The following is a 23466-nucleotide window of genomic DNA, read 5'->3' as shown; positions in this document are numbered from 1 at the left end:
ATGGTTTGGCGGCTGCAAGCATGGTGTGATTGCAGGGTGTAGAGCAGGCTGCCCACCCACTCCTGGAATTCCTTTTGCTGAGGATCAAGCAGTTAAAAGGCTAATCTTGTTGGGAGGGTAATACAGTGACTTAAAACTCACTTGAGACCAGGTTTCTACAGGAGAAAGAGCAGTGCTGGCCATGTGCAGCTGATTGGAAAAAGGATATATGTTTGCGGGCTGGGCCAGTGCTTCTCAACTTGAGTGTACATTTGAGTCATCTCTTCGGATGACAGGTCTGACTCCAAAGGTCGCAGGTGTGCCTGTAGAGTCTGAGATGCTCCCAGGGCTGCCCGGCTGCTGGCCTGGGGTCCACACTCTGAGCAGCAGTTGGCCAGAAGTACACTTTGCTCATTATCCGGCCTCCCTGGGGCTTGAACAGCAGGGATAGGCTGAACCAGAAGCAGGGTAGGCAGTGGAGGTGAGGTCCGGGATTTGGCAGCCTCCTATCGCCAGTGATAACTATGCTAGGGATGCACAGACCTGGAGGTTGGGGCACACGTCCACACTGCCAGGCACCTCTTGGTGTTTCTCCTGTTGCTGGCTTTCTTGAGCATGGTGCACACAGGGCCGGAATGTCAGGCTGTACAGCCACTCCTGGTGTTGGCAGGGCCACCCAGGGAGGAACGACTCCTTAAGGGACCATGCTCTCCCTGACCTGCCCTGTGGCTGGCCATACAGCTGACTGCATATAACAGCCCAGGCTTGGGAATCAGATGTGAACTTGAGTCCTGGTTTTGTCACCGACTCATGGAACATTCCATGTATTCTGCAAACTTTGAAAGCGAAAGTGTTCATTGCTTAGTCATGTCCGACTCTTTGTGAACCCCCTGGACTGTAGCCCGCCAGGCTGTTCTGTCCATGGGATTCTCCAGGCAAGGATACTGGAGTGGGTTGTCATTCCCTTCTCTAGGGAATCTTCCCAAACCAGGGATCAAACCCAGGTCTCCCACAATGCAGGCGATTCTTTACTGTCTGAGCCATCTGCAAACTTTAGTTTCTGCATCTATGAAATAGAATATCAGTATCCATACACTCGGGTTATTGTAAAAGCTACTGAAATACAGAAGCATTAGTACCCGGCATATCCTAAATCTTCAACACATGCTAGTGTTTCTCTCCCTCCTTCTCATGATTACTCTGATAGTGTTTCTCTCCCTCCTTCTCATGCTTACTCTGATAGTTCAACTTGATGACTCCTTGCAGGTGCCCGTCTCCCTCCTTGTCTTGTGACTGCGGCCACCTGCTCAGTTGTGCTGTTTTGTGACGCTGCTGGGACCACTGACCCCAGCAGACAGAGCTTCAAGTTGTGGACTAAGCTGCAGCCCAGCGAGCACAGGGGCGGAGCCCAGGCTTCTAGCTCAGTGACTGCACTTGGTCAGCCTTGAGTTGTTCTGGGGCCCCAGTGTCTTCAGGTCACCGTGTCACACCTTAGCAGCAGGACCCTCTCCACCCCTCCTCTTCTTCCCCTCTAACCATCTCCGAGTCCTTAACTGTAAAGGAAAAGGCAGGTGCACAGAACTTCCAATGTTGATTTTCTGAAACGGAGGAGTGAAAAGCAAAGGTTGCCTTTGAGAAGTCCCTGAACAGAAGCGTGGATTCTGGTGATGAGATAGCCCCATGTGTCCATCCTTGGGCCTCTGTGCCCTGCTTCCTGCACCAGAAGTTACAAGTAGTGACCAGTCATGGGCTGGGCTCCTGGACAGACCTCGCCATTCTGAAAGGAGCACAGAGAAAGGAAGATGCCAGAGGTTAGGAGGACATGGGGACGTAAGTCCTTGTCGGTTACTTTTCCCTCCTTACTCTATCTCCCAAATGTTATTTCTTCAAAAATGCACAAAGCGGCCTTCTCTTTTCTGCTTCGAGTGACTCCATAGCCTGGCGCTTTCTCGTTTCACCAAGGGCCCTCCTTTACATCCGTGAGTCTCAAGTGTCGCTCATGCTGCCTTGAAGTGTTTCGAGTGATCAAAGAGCAATCATAAGTAACTGATAATTTGGGTTAACAGAAGGTGCCATTTAGAAGGCACAGTGTTTAAAACTATCAAGTAGAAGAGAATAAGTCCTTACCTGTTGGCTTAACATACGTGAACCCACTGTGAACCCACTCTGGAGGCTGCCTCTCAGTGCCATCTTGAACCTGTACATTGAGGGGAAGTTGGCGGCCACGCGGGAGAGCTCGGCAGGAAGCCGCTGCAAGTTGAACCGCAGTGGTGGGGAGAGAGAAGCAGACTCTGTCCTTGCAAGTGGACTCAGAAAGAATGAAATGTGGCCTCCCAGTGTCTGGGCACAGAAACAGGTGCTGAGGCGTCTCAGAATTAAGTGGCTACGACAAAAATGGGAGGGAAACATTTGGAGTGGAAAGTCCTGTTGGTACGTGATGGAATCCCAGGACTTATTAAACTAGATCTGCGTGGAAGGCTCAGGGAATACTGTGGTATGTCTTCCCTTGCTAGATGTGGGATTTTTTAATTTTTATTTTTTAAAATCTTATGGCCGCACCACTCAGCATGTGGAATCTTAGTACCTTGGTGATGGTGGTTTAGTTGCTAAGTCGTGTCCGACTCTTGCAATCCAGTGGACTATAGCCTGCTAAGCTCCTCTGTCCATGGATTCTCCAGGCAAGAATACTGGAGTGGGTTGCCATTTCTTTCTCCAGAGGATCTTTCCGACCCAGGAATTGAACCCTGGTCTTCCTGTATTGCAGGCAGATTCTTTACCAACTGAGCTATGAGGGAAGCCCTTATAGTTCTTAGTTTCTCGACTAGGGATAAAACCCATGCTCCCTGCATTGGCAGATCAGAGTCTTAACCACTGGACAGCTAGGGAATTCCCTCAATGTCAGATTTTTAAATGCTATGCTGCTTTCAAGGAATCGTGCATTATCTCAGAGTAGGATGAAGCAAAACAGAGAGGTTCCCTCTGAACCACCAACACTATTTCATTGATGAGAATTTGTGGTAGCAGAAAGTGCAGCTTTGGAAAACCAATGTACTCAAATATCCATCAAGATGTATTATCACATAGCTCCCTACCTCCTGGCTCCCTGTAATGGAATCTTAGCCTATTTGGAAATAATGATGTTTAGAGCTTCTTTGACAGTTATTTCCCTCAAGATGAAACAGATCAAATATAAGGATTGATCAGGTTTGGTGGCATTGCTAATTATCAGTGAGTAGAATATACAAAAGTGCTAGATTTTTACACCTGCAAAATGTGGGCATGTTGCTTCATCTCTCAGAGTCACACTTTCCTCATGTAAAATGGAATTCATGAAATTTCACTTTTATTGTGAGAATATTTGTGAGATGGTTAACATATATGGTACCTAGAATATCAGATCAGATCAGATCAGATCATATCAGTCGCTCAGTTGTGTCCGACTCTTTGCGACCCCATGAATCGCAGCACGCCAGGCCTCCCTGTCCATCACCAACTCCCGGAGTTCACTCAGACTCACGTCCATCGAGTCAGTGATGCCATCCAGCCATCTCATCCTCTGTCGTCCCCTTTTCCTCCTGTCCCCAATCCCTCCCAGCATCAGAGTCTTTTCCAATGAGTCAACTCTTCGCATGAGGTGGCCAAAGTACTGGAGTTTCAGCTTTAGCATCATTCCTTCCAAAGAAATCCCAGGGCTGATCTCCTTCAGAATGGACTGGTTGGATCTCCTTGCAGTCCAAGGGACTCTCAAGAGTCTTCTCCAACACCACAGTTCAAAAGCATCAATTCTTCGGCGCTCAGCCTTCTTCACAGTCCAACTCTCACATCCATACATGACCACTGGAAAAACCATAGCCTTACTAGACGAACCTTTGTTGGCAAAGTAATGTCTCTGCTTTTGAATATGCTATCTAGGTTGGTCATAACTTTCCTTCCAAGGAGTAAGCGCCTTCTAATTTCATGGCTGCAGTCACCAGTAACCATTAAATCATACACTATTGAATAAATAGGGTCTTGGGGGCATGCTATGATTATAGTATTTTCATGGAAGAGATTAAGAATGTTTAAATTATTATTCTATCCTGAAATGTTTCATTTGTATTCTCTCTTTCTCACATATCTAAAAGCAGTCTTCTCTTGATGTGATCTAAGAGATGTGCCACTCTTTTGGTTGGGTTGTGCTGCATGGCATGTGGGATCTTAGTTCTCAGACCAGGGATCAAACCCCCACCCCCTGCACTGGCAGCACAGAGTCCTAACCACTGGACCACCAGGGAAGTCCCAAGATGTGTCGTTTTTAAGGGAAATATATCTGTTCTGATTCTTCAAACTGGGAGTTCACAGATTTCCTATGAATTCCTTCAATATGTAATAATGGTGCATGTCTTCTGGGATTTATTTCTCCTATCTTTAGGGATTGCTTTATGGTTTTTAGAGTACCTTACCATTCTGAATTAGTTTTTCTCCATGCGACTGGATCATTTTTTCCAAGGATGGGTAGACAATCTGAAAATGTTAATCTGAACCCATGAAGCAGATTTTCCAAGATCAAAGAACAAGTGTTTGGGACTAAACCAACTGAACTTAGGATTTCTGTAATTGGTATGACAGTTCTTCCTTCCACAGAGAAGGAAGAAATCGGACATCTTAGAGTGAAGGATAGTCTGTGACCAAGAGTGGAGATGACACAGGAGTCAAAGTGTGGTTCTTGAGACCTTTCAGGAAGGTCCCCAAGCTAGGAGGTCCTTTTTCCTATTATGGATTTATGTGAGGCCAAATTTTCTTCCAGTACTTCAACCAAAACATATTACAAGTATGAGAATCCAGCTGTCTTCTATGAAGGCAGACATTCAAAAAGATCTTAAGGATGTAAATTAAAGCCACTGTTTTCACTATACTTTTTTATGCTTTTAAAAATATATGGTATTTTTCATAATATATGGTATTTATGTTAACATGCAATGGTTTATTATTTTAAATGCATAATAAAAATATTTTGAATTTTTATCAGCTTTAATTTTTAATACGGTCCTTATTAATTAACAGTCATAGCCCACTTAAAGAAAAGCTTTTTGAAGTCCTCAATAATTTTAAAAATGTTAAGGTGTTCTGAGACTAAAATTTGAGAATCATCATCCTAGAAATTTTGGCTTTGACATTGAGTTTAGAACATTTACAATTAGCTACTAGTTCTGAGACTTAAAAAAAAATGACACCTACCATACTATTGTATGTGAACAATATAAAAATGAAATCCCTTGGTTTTTCCCACCCCCTAAGGAGTCAAAGGGTCCCACAGGGTCTGAGTACTGCCTCCCTCTCTAACTAGTTGAACTCATTATCGAAATGGCTCTACTGGGCCAGTTTATAAGGTGGCAGAGTCCTCTTTTTTTTTTTCCTCTGCTCAAGGTCCCAAAGTTAATCAGTGGTGAAGTTAGGACTTGAAAACTAGTGGTCCAGTTTCATGGTCCATTCTACTGATAGTTGTGGAAGCCCACTCCAGAAAGCCACAGTGCTGAGTGCTATTCACTCCCAGCAGGAACCCGTGAGAAAACTGGAATTGTTTAGGAGACGAGAAAAGCAAGGCTAAATAGTGATAATCTTGTCCATGGTCATGCCTCTATTAAGATGCAGCTATACCAAAATAATAAATTCATATGCATCAAAGGACTAATATATGGAGATTATTAGGCTTTTTTTTTTTTTTTTAATGTAAGCCCAAATCCTTCCTGTTCTCTTGCACTTCAAGCCTTTTTGCATTTATGTCCTCATCAATTTGCCTGATTCTGGAAGGTCCATTGGCCTGCTAAATAAATTTACTTTATCAAATAGGGCTGGCAGAGTTCTGTTCTCAAAGTCACTGTTGAATCTGTCCCCTGGGGTTGGGGAGTATGGGGGGTGGGGATAATCCTCACTCATTAACATGTTAGCATATTTGTTTAACACCTGTGTTCCTTGTCATCCTAGGCTCTTTGATAAACACATAGATTCTCAGGGTTCGCAGGCAAGCCAGATGAGTTTTGAGGGCAGGGGCAGGAGTAGCCTGCAAGGACTCCTGGGGTCCATCACCGAGGCATGCTGGGGTTCCAGGATGGGAGGCTAAAGAATCTGGACCTGTGCTGCACTTCATCTCTTTCATACATTGGCACTGTCCTGGCCGCGAGCCAAGAGTGATGAGGATGAGCAAGAAAATCAATGAGGGGGAGAGAAATCAGAAGAGGTGATGAGTGGAGATGACACAGGAGTCGGAGATGCTCCTCTCTACATGCAGCTGCTCAGGTCTCATCCTGCAGCCATGAGCTCTCCAAGACCTGGACCAGGGCCATGTCACTCCTGGGAGATGCTTAGGGCTGTACTGTCTTTTCCAGGTCTTGGAAGAGCTTAGCACATGATGACTGTTGTTGGACATCAGACATCTCTGAATGTACAGACGTGAAGATGCCTTGCAGGCTGGTTGAAATTCAAGGGTATAATGATTAAGATGTGGCAAAGATTAATGTCTAGATTCAGTGGAGGAAGAAAAATGATGACTTGGGGTGTGAAAATGTTAAGCTGGAGAGGTCCAGTCAGCAGTTAGAAACAGGGCCTGGATCTTGGGAGGGGTGTAGCTAGATGTGCCAGCTTGGGAACCACCATCCCATAGAGATGGTGGAGGGTTTGAATAGACAAAGTGAGTTGAATAACTGTTTATCTTTTGCTCTATCAGCTTTTCCAGGTGGCCTATGTTTTAATCAAATTTGCAAATTCTCCTCGCCCTGATCTTTGGGTCTTGGAAAGATCTGTTGACTTTGGAAGCACCTACTCACCTTGGCAATATTTTGCTCGTAAGTAGTCTTACCCACCATGTTATGAGGGGTTTGAATTATTTACAGCAGATCAAGACTGTAGGTTTAACTAGAAAGTTACCCTTTCAGTGTGGTGCATCAGGGGCTGGTCTGTTTTAACTTTCTAGCTTACCCTCTGAACATCCGTTTCTCAGGCATGTGTGCGTGAGTACCAGGGATACACATGTATAACTGGGGTTGAAATACCTCTTACGATAATGGTTCTTGCTACTATTCAGGGCGAAGCAGTGTATCTGTAGGGCTTCCCAGGTGGCGCTTGTGGTAGAGGACTTGCCTGCCAATGCAGGAGACATAAGACATGCAGGTTTGATCCCTGGGTCAGGGAGATCCCCTGGAGGAGGGCATGGTAACCCACTCCAGTATTCTTGCCTGAAGAATCCCATGGACAGAGGAGCCTGATGGGCTGCAGTCCATGGGGTTGCAAAGACTTGGGGCACTACTGAAGTGACTTAGCATGCATGTATGCAGTGTATCTGTAACTGGGCCAGAGCTTCATTCCATTTCCTTTTATGTAGAACTATGAAGTAAGTTCCATCTTTATGGATCCTGCCTTTTCACGTTACTTACCTTGACCTTGTCATCTTCACTAATGAAGAATGTCTGAGTGTCTGAACCCTGTGATGAATTGAAGTGGACCGGAATCTTGCTATAAAGGCATTAGGTTTTCCAGGAATGCTCCTTAGAGGGTAAACTTGTCTAAGGAAGAGTGAAGATTTAGAATGAAATCTTCAGACTATTCCTGTTGAAAGTCGCAACAGGGCTTTCAGTGGCCAATATTTAAGTGGCCTGAAATGGCTTGGTTTTTCTTTCATGAATTAAGAATTTTATTCTAAGATTCCATCTAAATATCTTAAATGCTTCTCTGGTCTTTCCCTTTTTGTGTATTTTCTTAAAGAAACATAAGATTTAAGAAATTTAAAAGAGGACAATATTTTATTGTACAATATTAACGTTTCCTTCCTAGATTCTAAAGTAGACTGTTTGGAACAGTTTGGGCAGGAAGCAAACAGGGCTATCACCCGAGATGATGATGTACTTTGTACTACGGAATATTCCCGGATTGTGCCATTGGAAAATGGTGAGGTAAGTAGCTTTGGGAGGCCTTGAGAGATAAGACTTAAATATGAACATGAAGATGCACATTTTTTATAATTGTGAAACTTGCATTTTCAAGGAAATTTAACAGATGGAAAGAAACCAGGTTTAAGATGCCCAGACTGAGTTGCTGGAAATTCTTTTTTTTTTTAATTGAACTATAATTGACATTGGAAATTCTATTTGAGGTCTTTGATTTTTCTTGGGAAGTCCGGATTCTGACTCCAAGGCCTATAGGTCTTAGATTCTCTTTTCTGTTGGAATATTTAAAAAGTGGATCACTGGTGATTGTGGTGAAGACCCCTCCCACTGCTTCACAAACACCTTGTCTCCCATAGGAGTAGGGGGATGAAGGGGTGGTGGCAGAGCTAACCCTGATCCTTTTTGGCAGGATCGGTGTCATTTGTCGGGGAGGGTTGCATGTGTTCCTTGTGAAGTCAGCCAGGCTATTGTTAGGGAAGATGAGAAAATAGCGTGGTGGGCATCAGAGAATTCCATGGAGTTTCAAGTGAGTGGCTTTAAAGGGTGTCAGTCTCATTCTCCTTAGGTAGGGAGATCTTTCTTGAGCAGCTGTATACAGTATCTTCCAGTGATGGGTCAGTGGTTCATGTCTTAATAAATGAGACTTGGATTTCATCTCCTCAAGCTTTAAAACAAAACTTGGGTGGTCCAGTGGTAAAGAATTCACTTGCCAATGCAGGGGACATGGGTGTGATCTCTGGTCTGGGAAGATTTCACATGCCCCAGGCCAACTAAGCCTGTGTGCTGCAACTCCTGAGCCCACACTGCAGAGCATGTGCATTGCAACAAGAGAAGCCACTGCGTCGAGAAGCCCTCCCACCACAGCTAGAGAACAGCCCCCGCTCACCGCAACTAGAGAAAGCCCATGGGCAGCAACAAAGAAGCAGTGCAGTCATACATAAATAAATTTAAAGATAAAAAAAAATAAAAGCAAAACCTGGGTTTTGAATAGATTTCTTTGTCCCCATTCACTGTTTATATCCAGAGACTTCCTTTTTTCAACCTCATTTAGGTTTTTAGCTTCCTTTCTTTGATGCAGCTTGACAAAAATTGTTTCCTTATTTTCATAGATTTAAACATTATACTTCCAACATCTCATAGTGTTTATAGCTCCACAACATGGATACAGCAAAGGGTTTGTGAAAGGAAATGATTTACAGAACCCAAGAGCCCAGGCTTTGAAACATCAAATGACTCAAAGAAACCAAGAGTTTTGGAGCTTTAGTTGTGTGTGTGCTAAATCACTTTAGTCAGGTCTGACTCTTGGTGGACTGTAGCCCGCCAGGCTCCTCTGTCCCTGGGATTCTCTAGGCAAGAATACTAGAGAGGGTTGCCATGCCCTCCTCCAGGGGATCTTCCCGACCCAGGGATTGAACCTGCATCTCTTACATCTCCTGCATTGGCAGGCAGGTTCTTTACCACTAGCGCCACCTGGGAAGCCTTTGCTAAAAGGACTTTTTTTCTCTATGTGTGTGTGTGGTGGGCCTTTTAGGTTGTGGTGTCCCTGATAAATGGTCGACCAGGTGCAAAAAACTTTACTTTCTCCCACGCCCTGAGGGAATTCACCAAGGCCACAAACATCCGCCTGCGTTTTCTCCGAACCAACACCCTTCTTGGACACCTCATCTCCAAAGCGCAGAGAGATCCAACCGTCACCCGGCGGGTGAGTAGTGCTCTTCAGCGCCAGGACAGCAGCTTTTGGTACTTTGTTGAATTCATTGCCTCCAACTCTTTCAAGTAAGCCGTTTTTTTTTTTTTTTTTCAAATTGGAGTTTAGTTGCTTTAGAATGTTGTGTTAGTTTCTGCTGTGCAGCCAAGTGGATCAGTTTTATATGTACATAATCCCCTGCTTTTTAGATTTCCTTCCTATTTAGGTCATCACAGAGCATTGAGTCATGTTCCCTGCGTGCTACAGTAGTTCTCATAGTTACCTGCTGCTGCTGCTGCTGCTAAGTCACTTCAGTCGTGTCCGACTCTGTGCGACCCCACCGACGGCAGCCCACCAGGCTCCCCCGTCCCTGGGATTCTCCAGGCAAGAATACTGGAGTGGGTTGCCATTGCCTTCTCCAATGCATGAAAGTGAGAAGTGAAAGTGAAGTCGCTCAGTCGTGCTGGACTCTTAGCGACCCCATGGACTGCAGCCTACCAGGCTCCTCTGTCCGTGGGATTTTCCAGGCAAGAGTACTGGAGTGGGGTGCCATTGCCTTCTCCGCTCATAGTTACCTAGTTGTATGTATATGTCAATCCCAATCTCCCGATTCATCCCACCTCCCCTTCCCCCTTGGATGTTCGTGTGTTTGTTCTCTACATCTGTGCTTTTAAGTAAACTTTACAGCCAGTAGTGTCAGAGGCGTAGGAGTTGTTCTTGTCTGAAATATGAGATGCAGTTTAGAAGTTTGGCTGTTAAAGACAAATCATCATATTCAAAGAAGATGAAAGGCAAAGATGACAGCCATCCTGGTATTAGTCTGCTGTTACAACAAATAGTCCCCAAGTGCCAGAAATGAATACAATAAAGGTTTAGTTTTTGCTCATGTCACGGTCTGATATGGGGTCAGTTTCTATGAAGAGCCACAGCCATCCTAGGATGTCAGACCCCAGGTGGTCCTTGCATTCCCTGCATCTGGTCAGCTGATGAGGGAAAAGAGAGAGAGCATAGGGAGGGTGAGTCTCCTAACCACACAGCTCACTGCCATTGGCAGGAACTGGTTGTGGGACCCTTGGACATGCAGGAGGCTGGGTAATGCAGTAGAGAAAAGCAAGGGGTACAGGCATTGGTGAACATCAGTACTTTCTGCCAGTGTTAGGTGGCCATCCCTCACTCTCAGTGTCAGGAGAGTCCCCTGACTCCTGGGCACAGAAGGTATCAGCAGAATCAATACCCCTAGTTCATTCTCCTCCCGTCCTCTGATCCCCTCCCCGGGCCTCCCAGTGGTCAAATCTAGCAGGAGGCCGAAGGAAAAGAGACCCTTATCATCCCGTAAAGTTCAGCCCCTGAGCAAAGGGCAGAATGGAGAGGGGTGCATGCTGGACTTGGGAGGGTGAATGGAAGATGCCAGCTCTATTTTATAGAGTCCGGCTTCTTATGTAGGTAAGTCAGAGAGCTGGGAAAGGAAGGGAGAGAGAAAACTCAAATTTCGCTACCGTTTTGAGTTTTCCGAAAAGGCTAGTCCTCTGGAGTGTGGGTGGCCTGTTTGCTACAATTTCAGCCCCCTTAGCTGTCTCTGAGCTGCTGTATGTGGGAACTACAACTGGATCCGAGGGTGGAATTTACAAGGGAATCCGGGCCTTTCTGATCAACTGTAGCCAGAGTGTTTCCATTCCTCTACATTTGGAGCCTCACCACAGATGTCCTCAGCACATTTTTTTTTTTTTGTCTTTTTGAGGGTTGTAAGGATACTCCTATGTATGTAGATTTCTTTTCACTTAGATGAATGTAGTCTTCTCTATTAAGTAATTTTTAATTGGAGTGTAATTGGTTTACCGTGTTGTCTTGGTTTCTGCTGTACAATGAAGTGAATCAGCTGTATGTATACATATATCCCCTTCCTCTGGGACCTCCCTCCCACCCCCCATCCCACCCCTCTAGGTCATCACAGGGCTCTAAGTTGAGTTCCCTAGTATACAGCAGCTTCCCACTACCTATCTGTTTTACACCTGGTAGTGTATATATCCGGAGAAGGCGATGGCACCCCACTCCAGTACTCTTGCCTGGAAAATCCCATGGACAGAGGAGCCTGGTGGGCGGCTGAGGGGTTGCTGAGGGTCGGACATGACTGAGCGACTTCACTTTCACTTTTCACTTTCATGCATTGGAGAAGGAAATGGCAACCCACTCCAGTGTTCTTGCCTGGAGAATCCCAGGAATGGGGGAGCCTGGTGGGCTGCCGTCTATGGGGTCGCACAGAGTCGGACACAACTGACTCGACTTAACAGCAGCAGTGTATATATGTCAGTCCTACTCTCCAAATTCTTCCCACCCTCCCGTTGCCACACTGTGTCCACGTTGGAGTCTCTATTCCAAAAGTCCACGGGCAGATGAATGGATAAAGAAGATGTGGTACATGTATACAATGGAGTATTACTCAGCCATTAAAAGGAACAAAACTGGGTCATTTGTAGAGACGTGGGTGGGTCTAGACTTTGTCATACAGGGTGAAGTAAGTCAGAAAGAGAAAAACAAATATTGTATATTAACACATGTATGTGGAACCTAGAAGAATGGTACAAATGAACCTACAAGTAATTTCTTATGGTGCGTACCGTGTATATAACCCCCTCCCCCAGTCTAGGTTGTTCTTTAAGTCGAGGAGCCCAGAACACCAGCTGTCCTGTTACACGCATCACGTATGCAGCTGAGTGAAGGCAGATGGCGGGCTTCCCTCTTGCCACTGCTGCCCTAACCCATGTGCAGAGAGAAACTTCTGTGGTGAAAGCTTCTGAGTGTGCACTTGTCTCAGAAAGCTCGCCAATGCTGCATTTATCTGTATTGACAAGAGGGGCTGTTAATGTCTTCAGATTAAGTAAGACATGGCCAGGAAGCTAAGACACCTCACAGCTTTTAGTGAGGAGGTGGGAACAGAGCCCCAGCTTGGAGTGAGTGGGGAGGTTTAGGATGACTAACCTCAGCGACAGCCAACAGATACAAAGCCCCTCTTGTCCTTGTGAGTTCAAAGACTTCCTAACAGATATCCTCGCTGGTGACATCACCTCAGTGAGAAAGATTATTTATACCCCCGACCCCTGAATTCCTTACTGAATCCTGTGCATCTTCAGCCAAGGGAAGGAAGGGAGCTGGCAGTTGGTGCCACCCATTGTCACAAGTGGAGAGACCCCCACCATGCTGGAGATATGCCCTGTCCGTGAGATGGCCACCCACATGGCTGGACTGGTTTAGGGGATGAGCCTCAGCTGGGTCTGTAGCTATCTGGCCTTTTGGAGCTTGAACCTCCACCTGTGGCTTTATTCACCCTGCCGTAGGCAAGCGGACGTCCACAGCTGCTGGTGGGCCTTGCCAGTCTCAGCGCTGTATCTAATCCATCTTGATGAATATTGTTCTCCTTTCCTGGAACCTGCATACAGTTGGTGGCAGATGTTTGATACAAAATTATGTTTTTGGTAAATAGATAATGTGCAAGTATATTGTGCACTATATGGGACTCAGCTTTATATTAAAAAAAGAGAGAAGCTAGGAAGCAGGCAATCCCTTTCCCAAAGGCTATAGGGTGTGCTTCTTTTCCAAGGTAATTTCTCTTCATGCATTTAAAGCATTTAATTAAAAACTTTTTAAAGTTTAGTTTTATTTTTAAAGGTTTTTTTTTTTTTAATGTGGACTATTTTTAAAGTCTTTACTAAATTTGTTACAGTATTGTTTCTGTTTTATGTTTTGGCTTTTCGGTGGTGAAGCATGTGGAATCTTAGCTCCCCAATCAGGGATCAAACCTGTGCCCCCTGCATTGGAAGGTGACGACTTAACCACTGGACCACCAGGGAAGTCCCAATTATTTTTTTAATAATGTAACAAGTTTTGATCATTAGTCACGACAACTATACCATTTTTTTCATTTAATTTTTTTGTCTTTTGACCATGTGGCACATGGGATCTTAGTTCCCCAACCTGGGATTGAACCATTGGAAGGCGGAGTCTGAACCACTGGACTGCCAGGGAAGTCCCAATTACTTTTTATAATGTAACAAGTATAGTTCATTAGTCATGACAGCTGTACCATTTTATTTATCTATTTTTATTTGTCTTTTGACCACATGGCATGTGAGATCTTAGTTCCGCGACCAGGGATTGAACCCACGTCCCCTGATTGGCTGCACGGAGTCTTAAGCACTGGACCGCCGGGGTATTTTATTTTTTTAAATGGACAGATTCAGCAGGGTGCTATTACATTTGATTGGGGAATGTATTTTTTTGTAAGAAAAGTTACATCCAAATGTGGCTCCCTTTTGTGCTGAGGGAGGCTTAGGAGACAGGATGGAAGGGAAGAGGGTCAGTACAGGTGTGCGTTAAAGATTAGTAAAGTCTATGTCAGGGCTTAGTAAAACTGACATGTTGTGTTTTCTGCTCTATAGTATTATTACAGCATAAAGGATATCAGCATCGGTGGGCAGTGTGTTTGCAACGGCCATGCTGAAGTGTGCAATGCAAACAATCCGGAAAAACTGTGAGTACCTTGTATAGATTTTTTTAGCTTTCTATGAATGTCTAATTGTTTCAGTGGTGTTGGCATCCTATTACATACTTCTAAGTTCCTTCCCTCAATAGGAATGTTTCAACCTCAACACGAAGATGATGTGTGTGTCTCCTCTCCTCCATCCCAACACCCCCTTTCCCACCCCCGCTCCAGACGGTGCCCCAGGCAGCCACAGACAATTGAGTACAATTGGTGGGAGAAATGTTTGGCATCCCTGGTGTATGTTTTCAAATCCTTTTTCATCTTTGAAACTGTGGTACAATACATGGAAAGTTTACCATCTTGACCGTCCTTAAGTGGGGGGGGGGGTTTAAGTTCACTGGTGTTCAACGCATTCGTAGTTGTGCAGCCAACCTCCAGAGCTCTTTTCACCTTGCAGAACTGAGGCTCTTTACACACTACACACCTCTGCATTCTCTCCTCTCACGGCCCCTGGCAACGCCATTCTACTTCCTGTCTCTATGAATTTGTCTACTCTGAGTGTCTCAAAGAAGACACAATATTGTCTTTTTGTGACTGGTTTATTTCACATAGTATGATGTCCTCATAGCATGTGTCAGAATTTCCTTCCTTGTTAAGACTGAATAGTATTTCGTTATGTATACACTGCCTTTTGCTTACCCGTTCATCTGTTGATGGACACAGGTCACTGCCACCTTTTATCTGTCGTGAATAATTCTGCTATGAACGTCAGTGTAACTCTGGGTGTATTTCACATATAACAAGATGCGTGTATCTCTAATATTGTGTTCTGCAGTTGTATGTATGTTGCGTTGTGCGTGCTGCTCTGCAGTATGTATGTAAGTGTGGCCAGGTGTGCTCAGTCGTGTCCAACTCTTTGTGACCCCATGGACTGTAGCCCACCCAGCTCCTCTGTCCATGGGATTTTTCAGGCAAGAAGCCTGGAGTGGGTTGCCATTTCCTCCTCCAGGGGATCTTCCCAACCAAGAGATCGAACCTGTGTCTCTCTGCAATTGTATGCATTCACATTATCACTTCTAGAAGGATACTCTGAAGGGCCGGAAATGACCAGATGCTAGATATAGTAATGTTTGTCTCTCAGTGTTTTAAAGTGTTAAGTTCCCCGTAGCAGCATTTACCAGGGATACATTTTACTGTTAGTCAAGTTCAAGTTTGTGCATGGCTACACAATGCTAAGGCCTAGCTACAGGTTTGGGCAGAGGTGCCAGCTACCAGTGTACATGGTAAGTTGGTGATGCCCTCTGCCCAACTTGAAACAATCTCTAATGCTGTCAGCCCCCTTTCAGGGATCAGGTGGTACTCTCTGAGATAGCACTGTGAATCTATCAACCGACCAGTCCTTAATCAGTAAGGGCTTGCTTATTAATGATTAAATATGCCTGCCATGTAACCTCCTGAACAGTTGGGCCCTCAGGCACTAGAAGCCGAGTCAGAGAAGTCCGGAGTTGGAAGAAAAGGAGAAAAGAGTTCACTGTAGGTCTCTGAGCCTGAGATAAAGTGGTGCCCTGTGGGAGAGGAGAGGAGGAGAAGTCATTGGAGAGAGGCTGAGCTTCCCGTTTGGAAGAGCTGCTGGCTCTGTGGTCTTGGCAGACCTGCGGGGGTTCTGTACTCAGCGTTGAATTGCTCCCGGCGTGTGTCACAAAATATCTCTCCATCCCTCAGTGAAAGGCTGAGTGCCACTGGTCTACATTAGCACAACTGCCTTGCCTCCCCATCTGCTGGTTGGCTTCTGCCCAACAGGCTGACCTGCACAGGTGATTCACGGAGGCCTCTATGAATAGAAAAAAAGTCTTATGTTCAAGGTGATTCAATGACCTAACGGAGGGAGCCACGGCTGGGCAATCAGCAATCAAGTAGAACCTGTGGCAAGGCAAAAGAGGACTTTAATCAAGCGTGGGTACAAGGCTGACTTTGATGTCCAGAAACGTGGAAGGGTCATGGGTTTAATTCTGAGCTTCCTAGCAGTCAACTCAAAAAGGGAACCCTACTCAGTTTCATATTTCACTATGATCGTAATCTAAAAAGGATCAGTTGTATAGGAGAAGGTGAATGTTGACACCGGGGCCAGATGAGACGTCTACCTGGAGGTGGATGGAATGGTCACGAAGAGGATTCTCCAGTCAACAACATATTCAGTAACATCCTTCCAACAGGCACAGGGATAAATTTTCTACACCAGTCATCAGCCTGGGCTGAGAGAGCATCAGCAAAAGCAGTTATTTGGGGGTGGCAATATGATTCAGAAAGGTTTCCCGCTCTCTTTTCTTTTTCTGTACTCAATATGGATCTCCCTATAAGAGTAGTTGGGCACTTTGCTGGTCGTCCAATGGTAAAGAATCCGCCTGCCAATGCAGGGGACACAAGTTTGATCCCTGGTCAGGGAAGATTCCGTGTGCCAAGGAGCAACTAAGCCGGTGCATCTTGGCTGCTGAGCCTGCACTCTAGAGCCTGGGAGCTTCAACAAGAGAAGCCACTGCAATGAGAAGCCTGAGCACTGCAATGGAGAGTAGGCCCCGCTCGCCAGCACTAGAGAAAAGCCTGCACACGGCAATGAAGACCCACTGCTGCCAAAAATAAATATTTTTTTTTTAAAAAGAGAGTAGTTGGACTCCACAATACCAGAAAAAGAAACAAACAAACAAAAAAAGAATAATAAGACTGTATGTTCTTTAAGCAGTTTTCCCTAAATATTTGTTCAGTCCAGCTTAAGCAAATACCTCATTGGCAATGAGCTGAAAGTGCATCTCTGACCAAAACCCATTTGAACTCCAGCTGTTCTGTGCTGCCAGTTAAATCTGTGTCCATCTGCTTTAACAGGCAGCTGAGTTGGGAGAGGGATGATGCCTTTTCTTAGGAGAGTAACCTTCCCATCTCCCCTGGGAAGGATTAATGGGATCCCCATGGGCACAGCCAAGAGTTTTCTTAGACTCTGTTTTGAATCCTCTTTCAAGCACAGATGAATGGAAGCTCAGAGCTTGGAGTTCTAATTCAGTGCCATGACTATAGTTATTTCATTTAAGCCTAGAAACATTTTAAGGTACGTCTATAGTGGAAAAGCTATGACAAACCTAGACAGCATATGAAAAAGCAGAGTCATTAAAAAAAAAAGCAGACAACACATCCCTTTGCCAACAAACTTTCGTATAGTCAAAGCTATGGTTTTTCCAGTAATCATGGATGAATGTGAAAGTTGTGTCATAAAGAAGTCTGAGCACCAAAGAACTGATGCTTTCAAATTGTGGTGCTGGAGAAGACTCTTGAGAGTCCCTTGGACTGCAAGGAGAAGCAAACCAGTCAATTCAACCCTGAATATTCATTGAAAGTATTGTAGGCACAAGTTCTGGGAAACAAACTCACTCAGAAGGACAATGCAGATAGTGGAGTGCAGTTTATTACACCGGGGGGCCCAAGGCAGAGTCTCCTCTTAGCCAAGGACCCCAACCAGTTTCTGTGAAACCTTATATACCCTAAGTGTATGTGCTCAAACCCACCTCCCCAGATTCTCTGAAACTAGTCTGAACAAAGGAAAGATACAATCAAAGTTAACCCATGATTTGTTTGCCTTAAAGCCATGATTCATATGCCTTAAACCCATGATTTGTATGCCTTAAGCCTAGGTAGTTAACAGTGGACAACTATCAGTATGCCTGTGGTCATACCCCAATAAGCTTAATAGAATTTATGATTCTATTCAGTTACACAGATAATTAGGGTATTCTTTTAGGCGATGGAGTGTCTAGGTATGAGCCCTGGTGCTCTTCCATCCGGAGGGGTCTGGTTTTCCAATTGGTACGTCATTTCCACAGATACTGGGCATATAGCTCAAAGTCCACAGTCTGACCCAAGGTGGAGTCCTGCTTTCAAGATGGAGCCTGTTCCGTCTGTTTCCTCCTTCAGAAGGACTGATGCTGAAACTGAAGCTCCAGTAGTTTGGCCACCTGATGCGAAGAGCTGAGTCACTGGAAAATACCCTGATGCTGGGAAAGATTGAGGGCACGAGAAGAAGAGGGTGACAGAGGGTGAGATGGTTGGATGGCATCAGCGACTCAATGGACGTGAATTTGAGCAAACTCCAGGAGATAGTGGAGTACAGAAAACCCTGGAATGCTGCAGTCTATGGAGTCACAGAGTCAGACACGACTTAGCGATAGTTAAGTTTCAAAGTAGTTCTTTGAAAGTAGATTTTTTGTGTTTACCCCATTGCCTTGCTGAGTAATCCGAGCTTTGGCCCGGTGATGGAGCTGCTTTTTGGAGCTGGACCCTTCAAGCAGGGTCCTCTGAGATGCTGTGAGTGACTGTCTCTTGGATTCTTTGTACCTCTGGCCAGACACCAGGCTGAAAGTAAGAAATCTGACCCATCTCACAGGTGACTCTAGATTTTTGTGAAGATGTTGATACTCCGCACACCTCAGTACCCTCAGCACTTGCTCCTGTGTCGATTTATCGTTATATAAGGTGGTAGAGAAGATCTGGGAGTTTGGAATCAGACAAACTTCAGTTTGAAATCTGGCTCTCTGTTGACCATCTCCTGAGTTTTGGCAAATATTTAAATATCTCTGGATCTTAGTGTCACCACATGTAAAGTGGAGTTAATAAGCAGGATGGAGGGACTTGAAATAACATACGCAGAGTGCTTTGTTCTCATAGTCACGCAGTGGTACCATAGGTGACCATGATGACTCAGTTTTTCACACGGGAGCAGCTGATCTTCAGTTTAAAAAAAACAACTTTTCAGTAATAGATCTGCTTTGTTATATGCCCAGGTTTCGGTGTGAATGCCAGCACAATACTTGCGGGGACACGTGTGATCGCTGTTGCATGGGGTACAATCAGAGGCGCTGGCGGCCTGCCACGGGGAAGCAGAGCAATGAGTGTGAAGGTGAGCCCTGGAGGAGGGACCCTGGGACGTAAGGCCCCGCCCATGAGCCCCCTCCCTCATTTCTGCCTGAGGACTGAATGCATGTGTGCTCAGTTGCTTCAGTTGTGTCCGACTCTGCGTGACCTTATGGACTGTAGCCTGCCAGGCTTCTCTGTTCATGGGATTTCCCAGGCAAGAATATTGGAGTGGGTTGCCATGCCCTCCTCCAGGGAATCTTCCCAACCCAGGGATCAAACCCACGTCTCATGTCTCCTGCACTGGCAGGCGGGTTCTTTACCTCTAGTGCCCCTGGGAAGCCTGCCTAAGGACTGAGGGCAGTGTTTTTCCTGTGCTCGTGAACAGGGCAGGATCATGTCAGTCTCTAGAGTCAGAACTATCCATCCCAACGAGTAACTCACCGACTGGAGGTAGAAGTGCCCCACTCTAAATTCAGATAGAAATATGTGAACAAAAATAGCAGCAATAATGACCATTAATATATATATTAAACATTCACTGTGTGCAAAGATTGGGCAGAGTGCTTTGACAATTGGCCTCTCTTTAGCAATCTAAAATGCGATGTAGTCATTATTAAATTTAAAACCCTTACAGTTTCTTAGGATGTGATACTGGATTGGAATCCTGAGTTTTTTTCTGAGGACAGACATCCAGAGAAGGTGGTGAGATTGATGTCTAAACAGAGAACTGGAAGCACCGAGGGAATAGGACTGAGGGGGATGTAGGGTGGAGGGGACCAGAGAATGAAGGAAGAAAGGCGAGAGGCTGCTTTTAATTATGGGCACAATATAAACCAAAAAAAAAAAAAAGTGTTATTTTAGCAAACAAGCCCTATGACAGCCAACTAAAGATTTTCTTTTAAACCCATCTTCTTAGAAATTCACATATTTATTCCATTTGCTAGAAACGTTTTTTAACTTGTCGTTATTGACTTTGGAGATTGTGGCTTATTTTTTCCTGAATATTCTTAGCATTTGCAGATGAATTTGCTTTTATGAAATGACCAAAAGGTGCTTGGATCCAGGTTTGTTGGGCTTCCATGGTGGCTCAGACAGTAAAGAATCTGCCTGCAATGCAGGAGACCCAGGTTTGATCCCTGATTCAGGAAGATCCCCTGGAGAAGGAAATGGGAACCCAATCCAGTATTCTTGCCTGGAGAATTCCATGGACAGAGGAGCCTGGTGGGCTATAGTCCATGGGCTCTCAAAGAGTTGGACACGACTGAGTGACTGACATTTTCACTTTTTTGTTGTTGTTTTAACTAGATGGGTAAGAAAGCATTTTGGCCAAAAAATTCTTATAACTGTTAAGAAATAAGACTGTGATTTCTGTAACTAGCAGAATTACTTAGAATCCATTTCTGGTGAGAAGTTCCAAGCGAGCTTTGAGAGATCCTAGCCTTGTTGGAAGGTATGGATGCTGTCTGGGTGAATGCTCAGGTGATCTCTAGGTCCAGGGTGTTACCTAGATGGCCATTCTCACTTGATAGTCAAGCTAACGGGTTCCTTTTCATTGAATCCCCTACTTCTTATCCCTAGATAATAGGGCCAAAAAGAGGGAAACGTAATAATCAGGGGTTGTTTCTTCCAACACTTTCAGATGCTGGTTTAAAATAGTTTGATTGAGTAAATGTTATCACATAAACTCCAACATTGGTCATATGATTTGTTTTCCAGACTGATGGAACTCCTCGGTCACATGCTTACTCCAACATGTGTGATGACTTTTAAATAATTTCCTTTCATAAGTTTTTAACTTTCTTACACTTTTTTTGCCAAAATGGTTAAAAATTACAGGCTGCATGTGGAAATCAGACCTAGTAAGATATTTGTTAGATGCTGTCTAAACTCCATGTGAGTTACTGCAATTCAAAATAAAGACTTCTGAAGAAATAACTGATGTAGTAAATAGAAATGCCTAAAAAAATCATGGCACCATTGAGGAAATGAAAATAAGAAAATGTTCAAGCTCTTAAAAACAGGATTAACTGGGGACTTGCCTGATGGTCCAGTGGTTAAAATTTCACCTTCCAATGCAGGGGGCTGTGAGTTGGATTCCTGGTTGGGGAGCTAAGATCCACATTCCTCAGGGCCAAAAAAACCAAAACATAAAACAGAAGCAGTGCTGTAACATATTCAGTAGAGACTTAAAAAAACAGGTTAATTTGGAATTCTAACTCAATCTTCTTCCCTAATAGATTTATCTGAGAACTTGATTAAAATATACAAATTCCTGGAAAGATAGAAAATTTGATCTAGGTAGAATGTAGTGAATATGGATTCTACCTAAGAAACAAGAAGAATTTTACTTGTGTTAAATCTTTTTCATCTTGGCAATGATGAAAATCCTAAATGGGTTTAAACTCTGTTTTCTAATTTTATAAGTATCATATGTTAATTGTAAATAATTTGGAAATTATTTCTTAAAGTAAAATCATTAATACTTTTATTACCCTAAGAGATCCACTATTAATATTTTGTCAGGTATTCTAGTGTTTTTTCATACATTAAATGCTCAAGAGTATATTATTTTATATAATTTTATATCTGGATTTTTTTTTTTTTTAGAGGTACTTCTATCCCCACATCCCTGCCAATACTTGGTTGCCAATACTTGGTATTCTCAGCTTTATTATTTTTTTGGATATCTGGATCTTTTTCACTTAGTATTTAAAAATATTTTCCCATATCATTAAAAACTCTTTGACATCCTTTTTGATGGCTCATGGTATAGTCATTCTTGATTCAAGTGTATCTAAAAAGTGTTTGTTTTGTTGAGTCCTTACTGTGTGCAGGGCACCATGCTCTATTACAAACAAAACCTGAGCAGTGCTTGACTTCATAGAACTCAGTCAAGCAAATATACTGTTGTTTGCTTAGCCATTTCCCTATGGTTAGATGTCAAGATTACTTCCATTTGATCACTATTACAGATAAAGCTGAGATGAAAGGCTTAGAATGTTGACTGAGAGAATAGGTTTTGGAGTCACAGAAAGACAAGTCAGGATTCTGCTTGTCTGACTTGTGAACTCTGTGAGTGAACACTTCCCTTAACCTCTCTAAGCCTCAGCGTCCCCATCTGGGCTATGGACATCATCATACCTCCCCTAGAAAGTTATTATGCATATAAAATAAGGTAATGCATGTAATGCTTTCCGTAGTGTACCGGGAGCTCAGTTATTCTTGGCAGTAGGAGCAGTAGTAATATTCACTTTGTGCAGCTTAATTGGCAGGTTGTTGTTGGTGTTCAGCCTTTGTGACCCCATGAGCTGCAGCATGCCAGGCTTCCCTGTCCTTCACTGTCTCCCAGAGTTTGCTCAAACTCGTGTCATTGAGTCGGTAATGCCATCCAACCATCTCCTCTGTCATCCCCTTCTCCGCCTGCCTTCGATCTTTCCCAGCATCAGGGTCTTTTCCAGTGAATCGGCTCTTTGCATCAGGTAGCCAGAGTATTGGAGCTTCAGCTTCAGCACCAGTCCTTCCAATGAATATTCAGGGTTGATTTCCTTTAGGATTGACTGGTTTGATCTCCTTGGCATGTTGATTTATCTTAATTTGTTGTAATTACATATCTTATTTTTTTGAAAAGAGAAACTTTCTCCCAATTAATATCAAAAGAAGGTATAAATTGCATATGGTTATAGGCTGATCTTTGTGTAAAAGTCTCTAGAATTTTCCACTGAGGGTATCCATGGTGTTCCAGAATGGACTTTCTTGTAGTTCAGTGAGCAGTAATCCTCTAGGGGTAGGGGGTGCGGGGATTTACTGAGGGTCTCATAGTCACGATGCAGTACTAACTTAGAATGCTCTTTCCTCAGCATGCAACTGCCATGGACACTCCACTGACTGTTACTATGATCCGGATGTTGAGAGGCAGCAGGCAAGCTTGAATATCCAAGGCCTCTATGCAGGTGGAGGGGTCTGCATTAACTGTCAGGTAAGGCACTATTTAAGTCAGCCTAGGAAATGAACATTCAGGAAGCCCTACTCTAAAACAATATCACCAGCTTCCCTGGTGGCTCAGTGGTAAAGAATCCGCCTACCAGTGCAGGAGACATGGGTTTGATCCCTAGTCCGGAAAGATAATGCATATGCCACAGAGCAATTAAGCCTGTGTACCACAACTGTAGAGCCTGTGCTGTAGAGCCTGGGAGTTGCAACTACTGATGCTCGTGTGCCCTAGAGTCCATACTCCACAAGAGAAGCCCCTGCAGTGAGAAGCCTGCACACCACAACGGGAGTGTAGCTCTGGCTTACTGCAACTAGAAGAAAGCCCATGCAGCAACAGAGACCCAGCATAGCCAAAAATAAATAAATAAATAATATATAAAAATATTTTTAAGGACATTTATAAGAAATTTTAAAAATAAAAATAAATAAAATGATGTGAAGAAAGTAATATGCAATTGAAAGGATTTTCTGACACCCTTCTCCACTTTTGTACATAGAAAGCCTGCTTAGCTGGATGT

At 44.2% G+C, this 23466-nt stretch overlaps 1 protein-coding gene across 6 annotated transcripts in view; it reads left to right on the top strand.

The window, feature by feature from the left end:
• LAMA3 (laminin subunit alpha 3) overlaps positions 1-23466 on the top strand; it is a 249672-nt gene that overhangs the window by 45520 nt on the left and 180686 nt on the right. For 3 of the 6 annotated variants that reach the window (XM_070778824.1, XM_070778825.1, XM_070778826.1), the window contains exons 3-8: positions 6683-6800; positions 7786-7904; positions 9430-9600; positions 14019-14110; positions 18886-19001; positions 22816-22934. In XM_070778824.1, coding sequence (XP_070634925.1) covers positions 6683-6800; positions 7786-7904; positions 9430-9600; positions 14019-14110; positions 18886-19001; positions 22816-22934 — 735 coding nt within the window. Of the gene's footprint in view, positions 1-6682; positions 6801-7785; positions 7905-9429; positions 9601-13383; positions 13790-14018; positions 14111-18885; positions 19002-22815; positions 22935-23466 lie in introns of those variants that run through there. The other 3 variants (XM_070778827.1, XM_070778829.1, XM_070778828.1) reach the window with 3 other exon arrangements.

The sequence above is a fragment of the Bos indicus genome, chromosome 24 (genome assembly GCF_029378745.1).
Source record: "Bos indicus isolate NIAB-ARS_2022 breed Sahiwal x Tharparkar chromosome 24, NIAB-ARS_B.indTharparkar_mat_pri_1.0, whole genome shotgun sequence".
In the NCBI taxonomy this organism is placed as follows: domain Eukaryota; kingdom Metazoa; phylum Chordata; class Mammalia; order Artiodactyla; family Bovidae; genus Bos; species Bos indicus.
This window is presented reverse-complemented; position numbering and strand designations above follow the sequence as displayed.